Below are 12,703 nucleotides of genomic sequence, written 5' to 3' on the forward strand. Positions count from 1 at the left end.
TGTTTGTGTGTGTGTGTGTGTGTGTGTGTTTGTGTGCGTGAAGGAATGTTCTTCAGCTAGCCACATTCAGAGCTGCCATCTTTAACCCAGTTTGTGTTTAACCTCTAGCTGTACTCCTGTGTTCACTTACTCGAGTAGCACAACGCTGGTTAATCATTTCCTGTCTGTTTAAAGTCATGTAACATTTAAAGCTCTGTGACACGTTCCTGGATGGTATTAGTAGAACAGGTTTGTGTTCGTCGTGTGTGTCAAATGCATTTCTTACTCACACTCATTCTTTTATTTAAAAACATTTGAAGAATGCAAGGCACAACTGTTCAGTAAACATTCAGGTTTTAAGGAGATATTTTTGCTGTATTGTGTGCTGTTTATATATACAGTATATCTCACTGGAATTTACCATAACGTTTTATTGCTTGGAGCCATAAAGTAAAGAAAACACCTTTATCTCAGATGTCACAAGATCTGCAATAATTCAGTCATCATTTACTCATGCTCATGTTCTCAAACTACATGACGCTCCTTCTTTTGTGTAATGCAGAAGAGACACTTTATTCATTTTAAAGTCCACATCATATTTGAATATATCATTAGCACACAATGATTTCATTTGAGTCTGTTCCTCACACAAAGCATCATATGACTTCAGAAGAACCGCAGTTTGGACAGTGTAGTGCCTGAGTCATGTGACTGATTTTATTTAGTGTTTTTTGCCGCTTTTGTACCTTTTCTCTGTTTTTGTATTCGTGAATTTGTATTCCATGGAAAAAGAAAGTCATACAGGTTTGGAACATAATAGAGAGCAAATGATGAGTAAATGACAACTCTTTAAAACTACACAGTCCTACCCATTAAATCTAAGTTTAAAGAAAAAAAGTAGTGTAAAAATGTATAAATAAATAATAAAAATTAAGATTATTAAACTAAACTAACAAATAAAAAAAGAAATTATAATATATAAATTTATAATTAAATTGCCAGCCAATCAATTAATCAATCAATCAAAAGTTGAGAGAAAAAAACAGTGTAAAAATAAATAAAACTAAGATGAAACGAACTAAATAAAATAGATTAAAATATATAAATAAATACATAAATAAATTACATAATCAATCAATTAATCATTCAAAGTTTATAGAAAACATTGTAAAAAATAAATAATAAAAAATAAACAAATAGTAAAATAAAATAAAAATGTAAATAAATAAAACTAGAATATAAATATATATATGCATAGTTAAATTAAATAATCATTCAAACAGAATCAAAGTTTAAAAATTAAAATTAAAAATATATTAAAATATATAATAATTAAAATAGATAATCAGTCAATTAATGTTTAGAGAAAACAGTATAAAAATGTAAAAATAAAAAATAAGATTACACTAAATAAAAAACAATATATATGTAATATATAATAAATATATAATCAGATTAAAGTTATTGTTGTTTTTCAAAAAAAATAAAAAATTTTAAATAAAAAAATTTTCTGTTTAATGTAATTGTATTTTTGTTTTCTAAGCAAAAATTAAATATCATACATTTTCCCCTGATTTACAGAAGACACCCACTAAAATGTCATTTAGTGTAACAATCTTGTCAGGCATATTTACAACAAAAATCAATTTATGACATTTTAAAAAACGAATTACTTTCACCCCAAATACTAATTAATTGTTATTTTACATTTTTAAAATTTGCCACTATCCTAGGTTTTGCCCATTTGTCAGTAAGACACATATATATAAAAAAATGATTGAAATAAATAATACATGTAACAGTACAGTAGTATAGTGCATAGTGAAATAAAAACTAGATATATTCCAAATAATATTTAACACATTTATAATAAATAACAGTATAAATTAAGTTTTTATCTATGAAAATGTATAGCTGCTTTTTATTATTTTTTAGGATGCGGGTGCCTCCATTGCATCTAAACGATTGAAAGCCCAAGATCTACAGTAAAACATTCATGTTTGCGATCTTTCCTCCACACAGGTCAGCAGAAGCAGGTGGATCCAGAGACCTTCTGCTTCTTCTACATCTTCTGGAAGGAGACCGAAGCGGCGGCTCAGGACGTGGATCTGCCGGTCGTCGTGCTGGAGCACCTGGAGACGGACGAATGTGTCTACAAGCTCTCGTCCTCGGTGAAGACCAGCCACGGCGTGGGGAAGATCGCCATGACCCAGCGCAGGCTCTTCCTGCTGACGGAGGGCCGGCCGGGATACGTGGAGATCACCAAGTTCAGAGATATTGAGGTCAGGATCGCTCAGCCCAGGTTAAAGTGTTTCTGGCTGAACTGTAATCATGAAAGACTTCATTCTTCTCATCCAGGACGTGAAGATATCGTCCGCTCCTTTCCTTCTGCTGAGGATCCCAGCGCTGAAGATCAAAACCTCCCTCAGGAAGGAGACGTTCGAGGCCAATCTGAAGTCGGAGTGTGACCTTTGGCACCTGATGATCAAAGAGATGTGGGCCGGCAGGAAGATGGCGGACGATCATAAGGTTTGATGACTGCTTCAGTCTTTGATTTAGCCAAATTCATCTCCTAGATCAGCTGAACCACTCTGACATTAACTGAAATATTAACTAAGAAAATAGTTTATGACATGCAAGCAAACAAATACAATATTAAATCTTTTTAGTAAGTTTTATTGATTGTTTTTTATTTATTTACAGTGTAGGACTGCACAATTTGGTCTATAAATTATAGGCCTATTATAAAGCAAATAATATAAAACCCCCTTAGCTGTTATAAATTCACTGTAAACCACAGCTTCTTGGGGCTTATTGCTTTTATAAAACGGTTATTCCATATACATAGTAAGGTTTCACAGAATAAAACGGAGCAAATAAAGTGTAATGATATTAATAAAAACAGTATTCTTCCACCAAACAATGTAGTTCCTCTGAAACAGTTGTGGTTGCAACAGACAAATGTAAACAAAGGTGTATGTTTGTAGAGTAATTTACAACAGCTTCAAACGTGGCTCAGCCAATCAGAATCAAGGACCGGAGCTATCCGTTTTATAATCTTCATTTTCAAATGTTAAAACCCTCAAGCTTTTATTTTGGTGGAAAACTGCAGAGAGATTTTTAAGTCTGTGCTTATTGGCAGGTTTATAAATGCTTCTTGTTACAAATCTGTCTGACAGTGCGAAAACTTTCTCTACCAAAATGTTGGAAATTATGTGAATGTGAAAAAGTGGTTCAGATGGACGTGGATCGATTTCAGACACTGAAAACCCCAGAACATATGCCCCCCGGGTTCACAGACAAGGCTTAAGTCTAGTCCCAGACTAAAATGCATGACATGAGCTGTTTTAACTGAAAGAAACATGCACTGACTGATTTTAAAGCATGTCAGTATTGTTACTTTCTAAGGCACGTTTTTAAACGATACTTAAATGTCCTAATAGAAGGATTTACACTTCCCTGTCTGTGAAGCCAGGCCATAGTGTAACAGAACAACACAGTATGGTAGTTTAGAGTAGATAGCAGACTGAATGCAGGTTTCGATGAGAGGTGTCAGAGTTCAGCACAGTAGTGTTGGGTTTTGTTTTTGTGTCCTGAGGGTCAGGAGTGTCTCTCCTGTGCTGTAGACGGCCGTGTGAATGTGTGCTGTGATGTGTGTCTACAGGACCCTCAGTTCATGGAGCAGGCCTTGACTAACGCTCTGCTGATGGATGCTGTGGTCGGCTGCCTGCAGTCACAGAAAGCCATCTTCGCTGCTACCAAACTGGCCTACTTCGACAAGAAGAAGCTTGAGGGTGTGTATCACTCAATAAGTGCTGTTTTGAGAAGCCCATTCACAGATTTCTTACTGTGGATTTGTAGTGTGTTATGGCTGACCGTGCATCACTTACAGAAATAAACTGGTGTTTGATGTTGCTGTCTGAAGTTGGTTGGGTGATTATATCTGGTTATGATTTTGGCTTCCAGTGACTATTAAAACATCATTAGTTTTATGTTGATTGTCTTAATATCTGATTATGATTTTGGCTTCCAGTGGCTATGAAAACAAGACAATCGACATTAAACGAATTATGTTTTCACAGTGATGCTCTCATTTCGTCTTGTTATAAATTCAACACCCACAATATTTAGTAGTTTTCAGTAGGTTGTGGAAGTGCACTATAACATAGTTATCTTATTTATTTTCATCTAATTTATTTGTATTTATTATTTGTATATTATTTATTTAAATTCACACACACTTTAATAAATCACACAAACACGCACACACACACACACACACACATATATATATATATATATATATATACAGTATATATATATAGATTGATTAAAAAATGTAATTACACTTTTTGTAATTAATCATGATTAATGTATGTAATTATATATAGAGTTTATCTAAAGTATTTTCTTATTTTTATATCATTTATTTTTATTTTTATAATATTTATTTTACTCTGTAAAAAAAAGTGTGTATGTATGCATTTCAATTTTATTTAAAGTAAAATGCACTGTTAAAAAGAGTTTTATTTTTAGTTCAATAAATGCATGATGGTTTCAAAGAAAATGTCCAATTATGTAATGTGTAAATTTGTAATCATTGTGATCTCAATATTGAGATTGTTTGCTATAAATGAGCAGTCTGAAGGCATTAGTTGGACCTAAAAACAGCAATCTACAAAAACGGCATTGTATACGTCACCAACAGTGTGTGATAAATTACCATTTTAGTATTTAGTGACTATCTGTCTCTGGTTTTATTACAGTGCCCATGATGGTCCCTAAAACAGCGTCTATATAAAAAATGAATGAATTAATTTTATTATATAGATATAGTTCTATAATTATATAGATATGTAATTTATATTTTTTTCTAATTTCTACTGAATTATATAGATATATAGATTTTTAAAATTTTATTTTATTTAAATTTTGCTGTGAAATATGATCTAGTCATGTTTTTTTTTAAATGAATGTTCATTTGTTTTTAACAGTAAATTACATACAAAATAACACAGAATATAATTTAAAATAAATACTGCTGCTACTACTAATAAAAAGTAAATTAAAAAATAAACACAAAGGGGATAAGCAGCAGCTCATCATAGAGAGAGAACAGGAGAACAAAAGATCTAGTTGTGTTTTTTGTGATTTTCACCTTGTTAACCGTCACAGGACAGACAGTGGACAGAATTTAGTGACTGTATTTGTCTCTGGGTTTATTACAGTCCCCATGATGGTCCCTAAAACAACATCTGAGACCCTGAAACACAAGATCAACCCGTCTCTGGACCAGACGTCACCTCAGGCCGTGGACGTCCTGCTCTACACGCCTGGTAGGTCTGCTGAGCGTCTTTTGTGTTTAGCAGAATAAAGAATGACACACAGTGTGCAGTATTCATTTGTCTAAAAAAGACAAAGATCAACCCCCACCGTCGTTTAGATTTTTTTATAGTAATAAAAATCATTTAGTTCAGTAAAAGAACAGACACTACGCAAAGCCAAACGGATATCTGTTTAATATCAAAGTGGCTTTCACTTTCAAGTTTCTCTCACCCAGATCAAGCAGTTTGACCTGGTATTTCCACAAACCTGTCACTGGTGTTGTGCAGACGGCTAGTGTGTTACTTCTGTCATCTGTTCAAGTGTTTCTGTGCGATCCTGCAAGCTTAGAGAAGAACAGGCTTACAAATCAGTTTTGTAGAAACTGCCCAGGGCAGAGTTTCCATGCTGACTTATTTCCTTCCCGTGTTTGATTACAACATATTTCCCCTCACTGGACTCATCCGCGACAGAGACTCATGATTAAAGTGATTAATGTGAAAACTGGGTGAAGCACAAACCTTTGTTCAGGGATCTGAAGGATCTGAAGTAGGTGACATCAAGGTGTATGCCGTGCCTCCAAGCTTTCTTACTCGTTTTGCTAATAAACGTGGTGGGAACATTTCCTCACCGTCACAACCCTAATCTGAAGCACTTAATTCTTTACTATGTTTGTTAAAGGCGTAACAAAGCTACACAAGCATGACTCCAGGTCAGGTTATGGGGTTATTTGAGTGTGATTTCAAAATACATTCAGAACCACAAGAGATCAAAAACAGCTGTTCATGCCATACACATTTGGAATCTTTCACTGGTTCAAATTAAACAAACTCTGGAAATTCACATTTTTAAACGCATCTGAAGATATATTTTCTTGTTTTTTCTTGTTTATATTTATTTAGTTTTTCAAAGTTGCATTTGAGATGCTTTTATTAGTATGGTTATTATATATACAGTATATTTAGATTAAGACCAATAAATATATATTTATTCATTCTGATGAATGCACTTTAAAACCAAATAAATTTCGTCCAAGACAGGACTATGACATAATCTGTGTCCTATCTATGTGTTTTTGATTTATGTTTCACTGCTATCAGCTGTAGATCAATGGTCATATGACTTTGATAAGAATCACAATACTTTAGTATTTCTGTTGCGTAACGTAAAAACACTTTCCTGCTCCTGTTGGTCCAGCTGAACGTAATGGCAAAAGTCACACGCTTTCTTTACACGCTTGAGGAGTGAGTGACAAACTGTAAAAGATCTCATAAAACCTGCCATAAACACTTACAGGTCATATTCCACCACAAAATCACAAGAAAGACATAAGACGTTATATCTTGCATAAAGAAAGCTTGTTTTTAGGAGCAATAAGATTTTGTACGTAATGACAATTATGCATATTTTCCCCCAAAATTGTCATTACTGTAATACATAAAAAGATATATTGTTCATTTTGTGAAGCATTTATACATAATGTTGTACTGCCTTTAATTCATGCTCATTTAAATGAAAAAAAAAACATTCTATTACATTAATAAGAATTTTTAGTTATGAGAATAATGCCACAATACCAAAATAGTATTGATCCTAAAAATACACTTAATTTTATTTATACAAAGCAGATTTTTATTATATTACATGTTTATATATAATTTTATTATATAGATATAGTTGTATATAGATATATAATTTATATATTTTTTCTCATTTCTTTTTAATTGTGTATAGATAGATAGATAGATACATCTATTTCATTTTTTACATTTTTATTCTATATTATAAATTTTATTTTATTTAAATTTTTCTGTGAAATATGATCTAGTCATGTTTTTTTAAAATTAATTTTCATTTGTTTTTATCAGTAAATAATATACAAAATAACAGATAGATTAAATAATAAAAAATAAATACTGCTACTACTAATAAAAAATACAAAAAATAAATAAATAAACGAAGGGGATAAACAGCAGTTCATCTGAAAGAGAGAGAACAGGAGAACAAAAGATCTTGTCGTGTTTTTGTGATATTCATCTTATTATGCGTCACAGGACAGACGTTTAGCACAGATGTAGATCTCACTCAGTGTATGCAGAAACACATCCTCCCTCAGATTGTGTACGTTTTGTGGTGAGGGGCCTGTGACACAGCAGGGAGGATTTTACCACCGTTCAGAAGGAAACTGAACCGTTATGAAAGCCAGAGACTCGTCCGGTAAGCACTGTGTGTGTGTGTGTGTGTGTGTGTGTGTTTTAGGTCAGCTGGGCGTTTCGGAGCTGGACGGTGGAGGAAACCCAAAGCTGTGGTGCGCTTTGAGCGATGGGAAGGTGCTGGTGTTCGACGCGGCCAGCTGGTCCATGCAGTACAACTCTGTTCAAGTGGGAAAGTCCCGTCTGGTGAGGAAACCTCTCTAGATATAAAAAATGACCTTCAGTGATGACGTACTCTTTTTGTTTCCTTGCCTCACACTTATCACCTCCTTATCAGACATGAGAGGCTGTTTAGGAGTTTCAGGAGGAAATTAGACAGAAACAGAAAGGACAATGCTTAATAAAAAAAAAGTACAATAATCAGAAGAAAACAACTAATATAGTTTACTAGTATAACTGTAGGCTGTAATCAACTTGCTTTATCTAAAAGCATTAAGAATTTTTACTTTGTGACAATTCAGCACATTTTCCCCACAACATTGCAGCAATAATGATACAAAAAAAAATGCTCGTGCACGTAAACAAAATGTTGCTCCATTACCCTGCATCCCAGATATATGACTATGAATTTTTGCATTTTGTTTGACTTCACCACATTACTGGGATGTTGGAAAATATTAGTGCACTTTATAGTTTTCATAGTAGTGCTGCCCCCTGCTGTTCACTGTATGAACACACGCTTCATTTCACTCCTCTCAGAATTGCATGCTGGCAGTGAACGAGCAGCAGCTGTGGATCGGCTCAATGGATTCGTTCATTTACATCATAAACCCGCGGAGCGTTTCTTGCAATAAACAACTGACGGAGCACCGTGGCGAGGTCACCGGACTCGCCCTGGAGGAGAGAACTGACAAATTCAGGTAACAGAGACAAAACAGAACAGTCATTAAAGGAATAGTTCACCTAAAAATGAAAATTTGCTGAAAAATTACTCCTTCAGGCCATCTATGATGTAGATGAACTTGTTTCTTAATGGGAGCAGATTTGTAGAAATGTAGTATTCCATCTTCAGTGAATGGGTGCCGTCAGAATGAGAGTCCAAACAGCTGATAAAAACATCACAATAATCCACAAGTAATCCACACCACTCCAATCCATCAGTTAATGTCCTGAGAAGTGAAAAGCTGTGCGTTTCTAAGAAACAAATCCATCTTTAAAGGGGTCATATGATGCCCATTTTCCACAAGTTGATATGATTCTTTAGGGTCTTAATGAAAAGTCTGTAACATAGTTTGGTTAAAATTTCTCAATGGTAGTGTAAAAACACCTTTTTTTTTTACCGTCAAAAACAGCTCTTTTCAGATTAAGCCATTTTTGTAGCATTTCCCTTTAAATGTTAATGAGCTCTGCTGACCCCGCCCCTCTCTTCCGAGCTGCTCTCAGAGAGACTGTTTACTTTAGCCGCATTCATCGTGAAACTTGCTAATTAGCACATTATTAGGAAAGGCGATTTGCAAAGATTCATTACAAAACATTATACTCACTTCTTCTGTAGATGAGGCTGGATCACGAATGATTCACGCGAACATAGACGCATTGGAGGGGCCTGTTTTTGTGACGTCACACAGACAGGCATCTGAGATCGGCTCGATTTGAGAAAGGGGAAAACATTTAACCAGATAAAAAAAAAAAACACCGGGTGGATTTTTATCATTATAGGGTGGTTGTGTACACACACTGCCAACACACATTTCAGTTCAAACTACTTGTAAAAGTGCATGTAGCATCCTATGACCCCTTTAAGATGTTTTTAACTTTAAAACGTCGCATCTGTCCAAAATATGAATCCATAATAATAACGCTTCCCCCAGTGAAAAAGTCCATCTCCTGTTGTCTCTTTCATCAAAATCCACCAACATATATATTTAGAGCTGTTTTGGACTGTTTTCGCTTGTAAACAGAGCTTGATCCGAAGAAGAGGAAAAATGTGTTTTGGAGCAGATGCATATGGATAGAGGACTTGTATTTTGGCAACAGTTTAAAGTTAAAACTAATTAAAGATAGCTGTTTGGACTCTCATTCTGACGGCACCCATTCACTGCGGTGAGCAAGTGACACAACGCTAAATTTCTCCAAACCTAGACATTGATGTTAATTGATTTTTTTGCCTGCAGTCAGACGGTGGCGTACTCGTGCAGTGAAGATGGCAGTGTGATCGTGTGGGACGTTTCGACGCTGCAGGTCAGACGGCAGTTCAGAGTCTCCTGTGACAGACTGCAGTGCATCCAGATCCATAGCGGCATGCTGTGGTGCTGTAAGTCTGCCTCACATACTGCTACCAATGCACGTTTCTATTATATTCTAACTCAAATTTTGGCAACCGAAAATCAGTTTTCATTTTACTTAAACTGTTATCTTGACTATTTAATGTATGTTTGTTACAGCTACTGTTTAAATGTTTATATTTCAACAATGAATTGGAGTAGAAACATCATAATATCATTAAAAAGTTTATTTAAGACCTACCTGTGCAACTCAAATGTTTATATGCAACTCCTTTTTTATAAACTGTGGCTGCGTCCGAAAGCTCTAAAATGCTGCCTTCGGAGGAAGCAGAAATTCTGCTTCACTTCCTGTCTCTGGAGGTACCTTCTTCTGATCGAATTTTGAAGGCAGCATAGATGTATCCTTCGCTGCCTTTGATATCCCACAATCCTGTGCGTTCCATTCCGTGACGGTTGATATAAAAAAATAAAGATGGTGTCTGAAAGTTGCGTTTGGTGGTCAGTTTCTGTTTAAATGTATGTTTCTGACTAACTTTTTGCACTTTTGATGTTATTTCTAGTGAGAAATCAGTATTATAATAATTAAATATTCATTTAGTTGTCATCAAAACTTGTTCTATTTTGTTGTAGATCATTAAACCGTTACGCTGCCTCAGAAGCCTGTCCGAAATCAGTTTCATGAGGTGCCTTCGTGCAAAAACGCTGCCTGCAAAGTCATTGACTCACAAGGCAGCGAGGCAGCAAGTCAGCTGCCTAGGCTTTCGGACGCAGCCTGTATTTTCGGTTTCAGAAAAAAATGAAAACTTTAATTTCCGTTTGGTTAAATTAAATAATTTGAGTGCGTAACTGATTTTTTTGTATTAAAGGTGGTCGTGATTGTCTGCTGGAAGTGCGCAGGAACGGCACGGTTCATCGTAAGGTGTCTCTTCCAGATCACCTGCTGAGTTCACCGAGGGGCTTCAGCAGTTTCCTGCTCTTTAACGAGGTAAAAATCACAGATTCTGAAGGAGGCTGTGAGCTCGTCCGGTTCTCTGCGTGTCCATCCAGCTGGGCTTCAGCACTCATTAGCGCAGCGAGTGAGCAGTTAATGGATCACACGTGTGAGGCTGTTTTAATGGGTCTCTGGCCTCTCTGATGAGACCGGCTTTGATCGTTTCCAAGAAAAGTGATTCAGAAAAAGTTGCTAGGGTCTTCTGGGTGGTTGCTAGATGGTTCCTAATAGGACTGAAAAATTATTCAAATTTAATTTTTTATTACTGCACGGTTTTAGGTTGGTTGTGGAAGTGCACTACAACATAGCTAATTTTATTTGATTGATTTATTTATTTGCTTAATTTTAGTAAAGGGTTGGTACGATTTTTACTGATTTTGAAAAAATCTCTTCTGTCCACTGAGGCTTCATTTATTTGATCAAAAATACAGTCAAACACATTAATATTGTGAAATATTATTACAATTTAAAATAAGTGTATTTTCTGTGTGAATATATAGTAAAATATAATTTATTTCTGTGATCAAAGCTGAATTTTCAGCATCATTACTCCAGTCTTCAGTGTCACATGATCTTTCAGAAATCATTCTAATATGCTGATTTGCTGCTCAAGAAACATTTCTGATTATTATCAATGTTTAAAACAGTTGTGCTGCTGAATATTTTTGTGGAAACTGTGATACATTTTATTTTTCAGGAATTTTTTTTTGATGAATAGAAAGTTTAAAAGGACAGCATTGTGTATATATATATATATGTTTTTTAGTTTGGAAGTGAAAGGAAATCCATTGTCAAAAGGACTTTTTTTTTTATTTTGATTAAATAAATGAATCAACAAGTAATCATGTTAAATACAGTAATTCTGATCTCAGTATTAATTATAATAATTGTGATTTTTTTTTTGCAATAATTGAGCAGCCCTAGTTCCTTAATGCTCCAAGTAAATGTTTGTGATTTTTCATCTGTTTTCCACCAGACAGCAGCCATATCTCCCTTATAAGATAATACTCATCTAAAGTATTATGCATTTTAATATGAAAAAGTGAGTCTTCTTCATTGACTTGTGATGGGAATGTGATTGCAGTCGGAGCAGCTGTGGGCGGGTTTTGCAGACGCAGGTGAGCTGTGTGTGTGGCACTGCAGAGACCTGAACAAACCCTTCATCAGGATCCAGCTCAAAGACTGCGCCGGCGTCGTCTGCATGATCAAAGTCAAGAACCAGGTGAGACACCGCTCACGCTCATCTGTCAAAATGTAATTAGAAGATACAGAATGCAGTTCAAATCTCTCCTGGTCTCAGATCTGGGTGGGCTGCCAGGGGAAGACCCGCGGGAAGATCTACGTGGTGGACACGGATCGATACACGGTGGAGAAGGAGCTGATGGCACACGACGACAGCGTTCAGACTCTGTGCTCGGCTGAAGATCGCTACGTGCTCAGCGGAGCCGCGCGGGCCGACGGCAAAATCGCCATCTGGAAAGTTGAGTAGAAACCAGCCGGAACGTGTGATCCGGTTCAGCCTTACAAAACACAATTTCTCAATCAGATATGAACATTTATAGACAAGTGAAGCATATCTTCAAAAATAAGAGACCATGCATGACCATAAATGCATAGATGCACAGTGTAAATGAAGAAACGCAGTGCAAACACACACTGCCAGATGAAAAACAGTGGCCATTTACAGCCAAATCATGCAAATTCTCACATTCATATATCATTTCAGCGTTAATTTGCTGGTTACATGAATATGAAATGTAAATATGGAAGGGAAGGACACTTTGATGCACAGTGTAAATGAAGAAACGCAGTGCAAACACACTGCCAGATGAAAAACAGTGGCCATTTACAGCCAAATCATGCAAATTCTCACATTCATATATCATTTCAGCGTTAATTTGCTGGTTACATGAATATGAAATGTAAATATGGAAGGGAAGGACACTTTTACACTACATTTATTATGAATTCTT

General features: G+C 35.5%; 1 protein-coding gene across 1 annotated transcript in view; it reads left to right on the forward strand.

Moving 5' to 3' along the window:
- Window positions 1–12,503, forward strand: part of LOC107751823 (DENN domain-containing protein 3-like) — a 29,976-nt gene extending 17,473 nt beyond the window's left edge. The window contains exons 14-23 of the mRNA XM_016567593.1: window positions 2,002–2,261; window positions 2,338–2,508; window positions 3,644–3,773; window positions 5,208–5,315; window positions 7,561–7,700; window positions 8,214–8,374; window positions 9,629–9,768; window positions 10,606–10,724; window positions 11,815–11,952; window positions 12,031–12,503. Of these exons, the coding sequence (XP_016423079.1) occupies window positions 2,002–2,261; window positions 2,338–2,508; window positions 3,644–3,773; window positions 5,208–5,315; window positions 7,561–7,700; window positions 8,214–8,374; window positions 9,629–9,768; window positions 10,606–10,724; window positions 11,815–11,952; window positions 12,031–12,219 (1,556 nt within the window). The 3' untranslated portion in view covers window positions 12,220–12,503. The remainder of the gene's footprint in view (window positions 1–2,001; window positions 2,262–2,337; window positions 2,509–3,643; window positions 3,774–5,207; window positions 5,316–7,560; window positions 7,701–8,213; window positions 8,375–9,628; window positions 9,769–10,605; window positions 10,725–11,814; window positions 11,953–12,030) is intronic.
- Window positions 12,504–12,703: the final 200 nt, after the last annotated feature.

Source organism: Sinocyclocheilus rhinocerous, unplaced genomic scaffold, assembly GCF_001515625.1.
Source record: "Sinocyclocheilus rhinocerous isolate Xijiao unplaced genomic scaffold, SAMN03320098_v1.1 scaffold170, whole genome shotgun sequence".
In the NCBI taxonomy this organism is placed as follows: Eukaryota; Metazoa; Chordata; class Actinopteri; order Cypriniformes; family Cyprinidae; genus Sinocyclocheilus; species Sinocyclocheilus rhinocerous.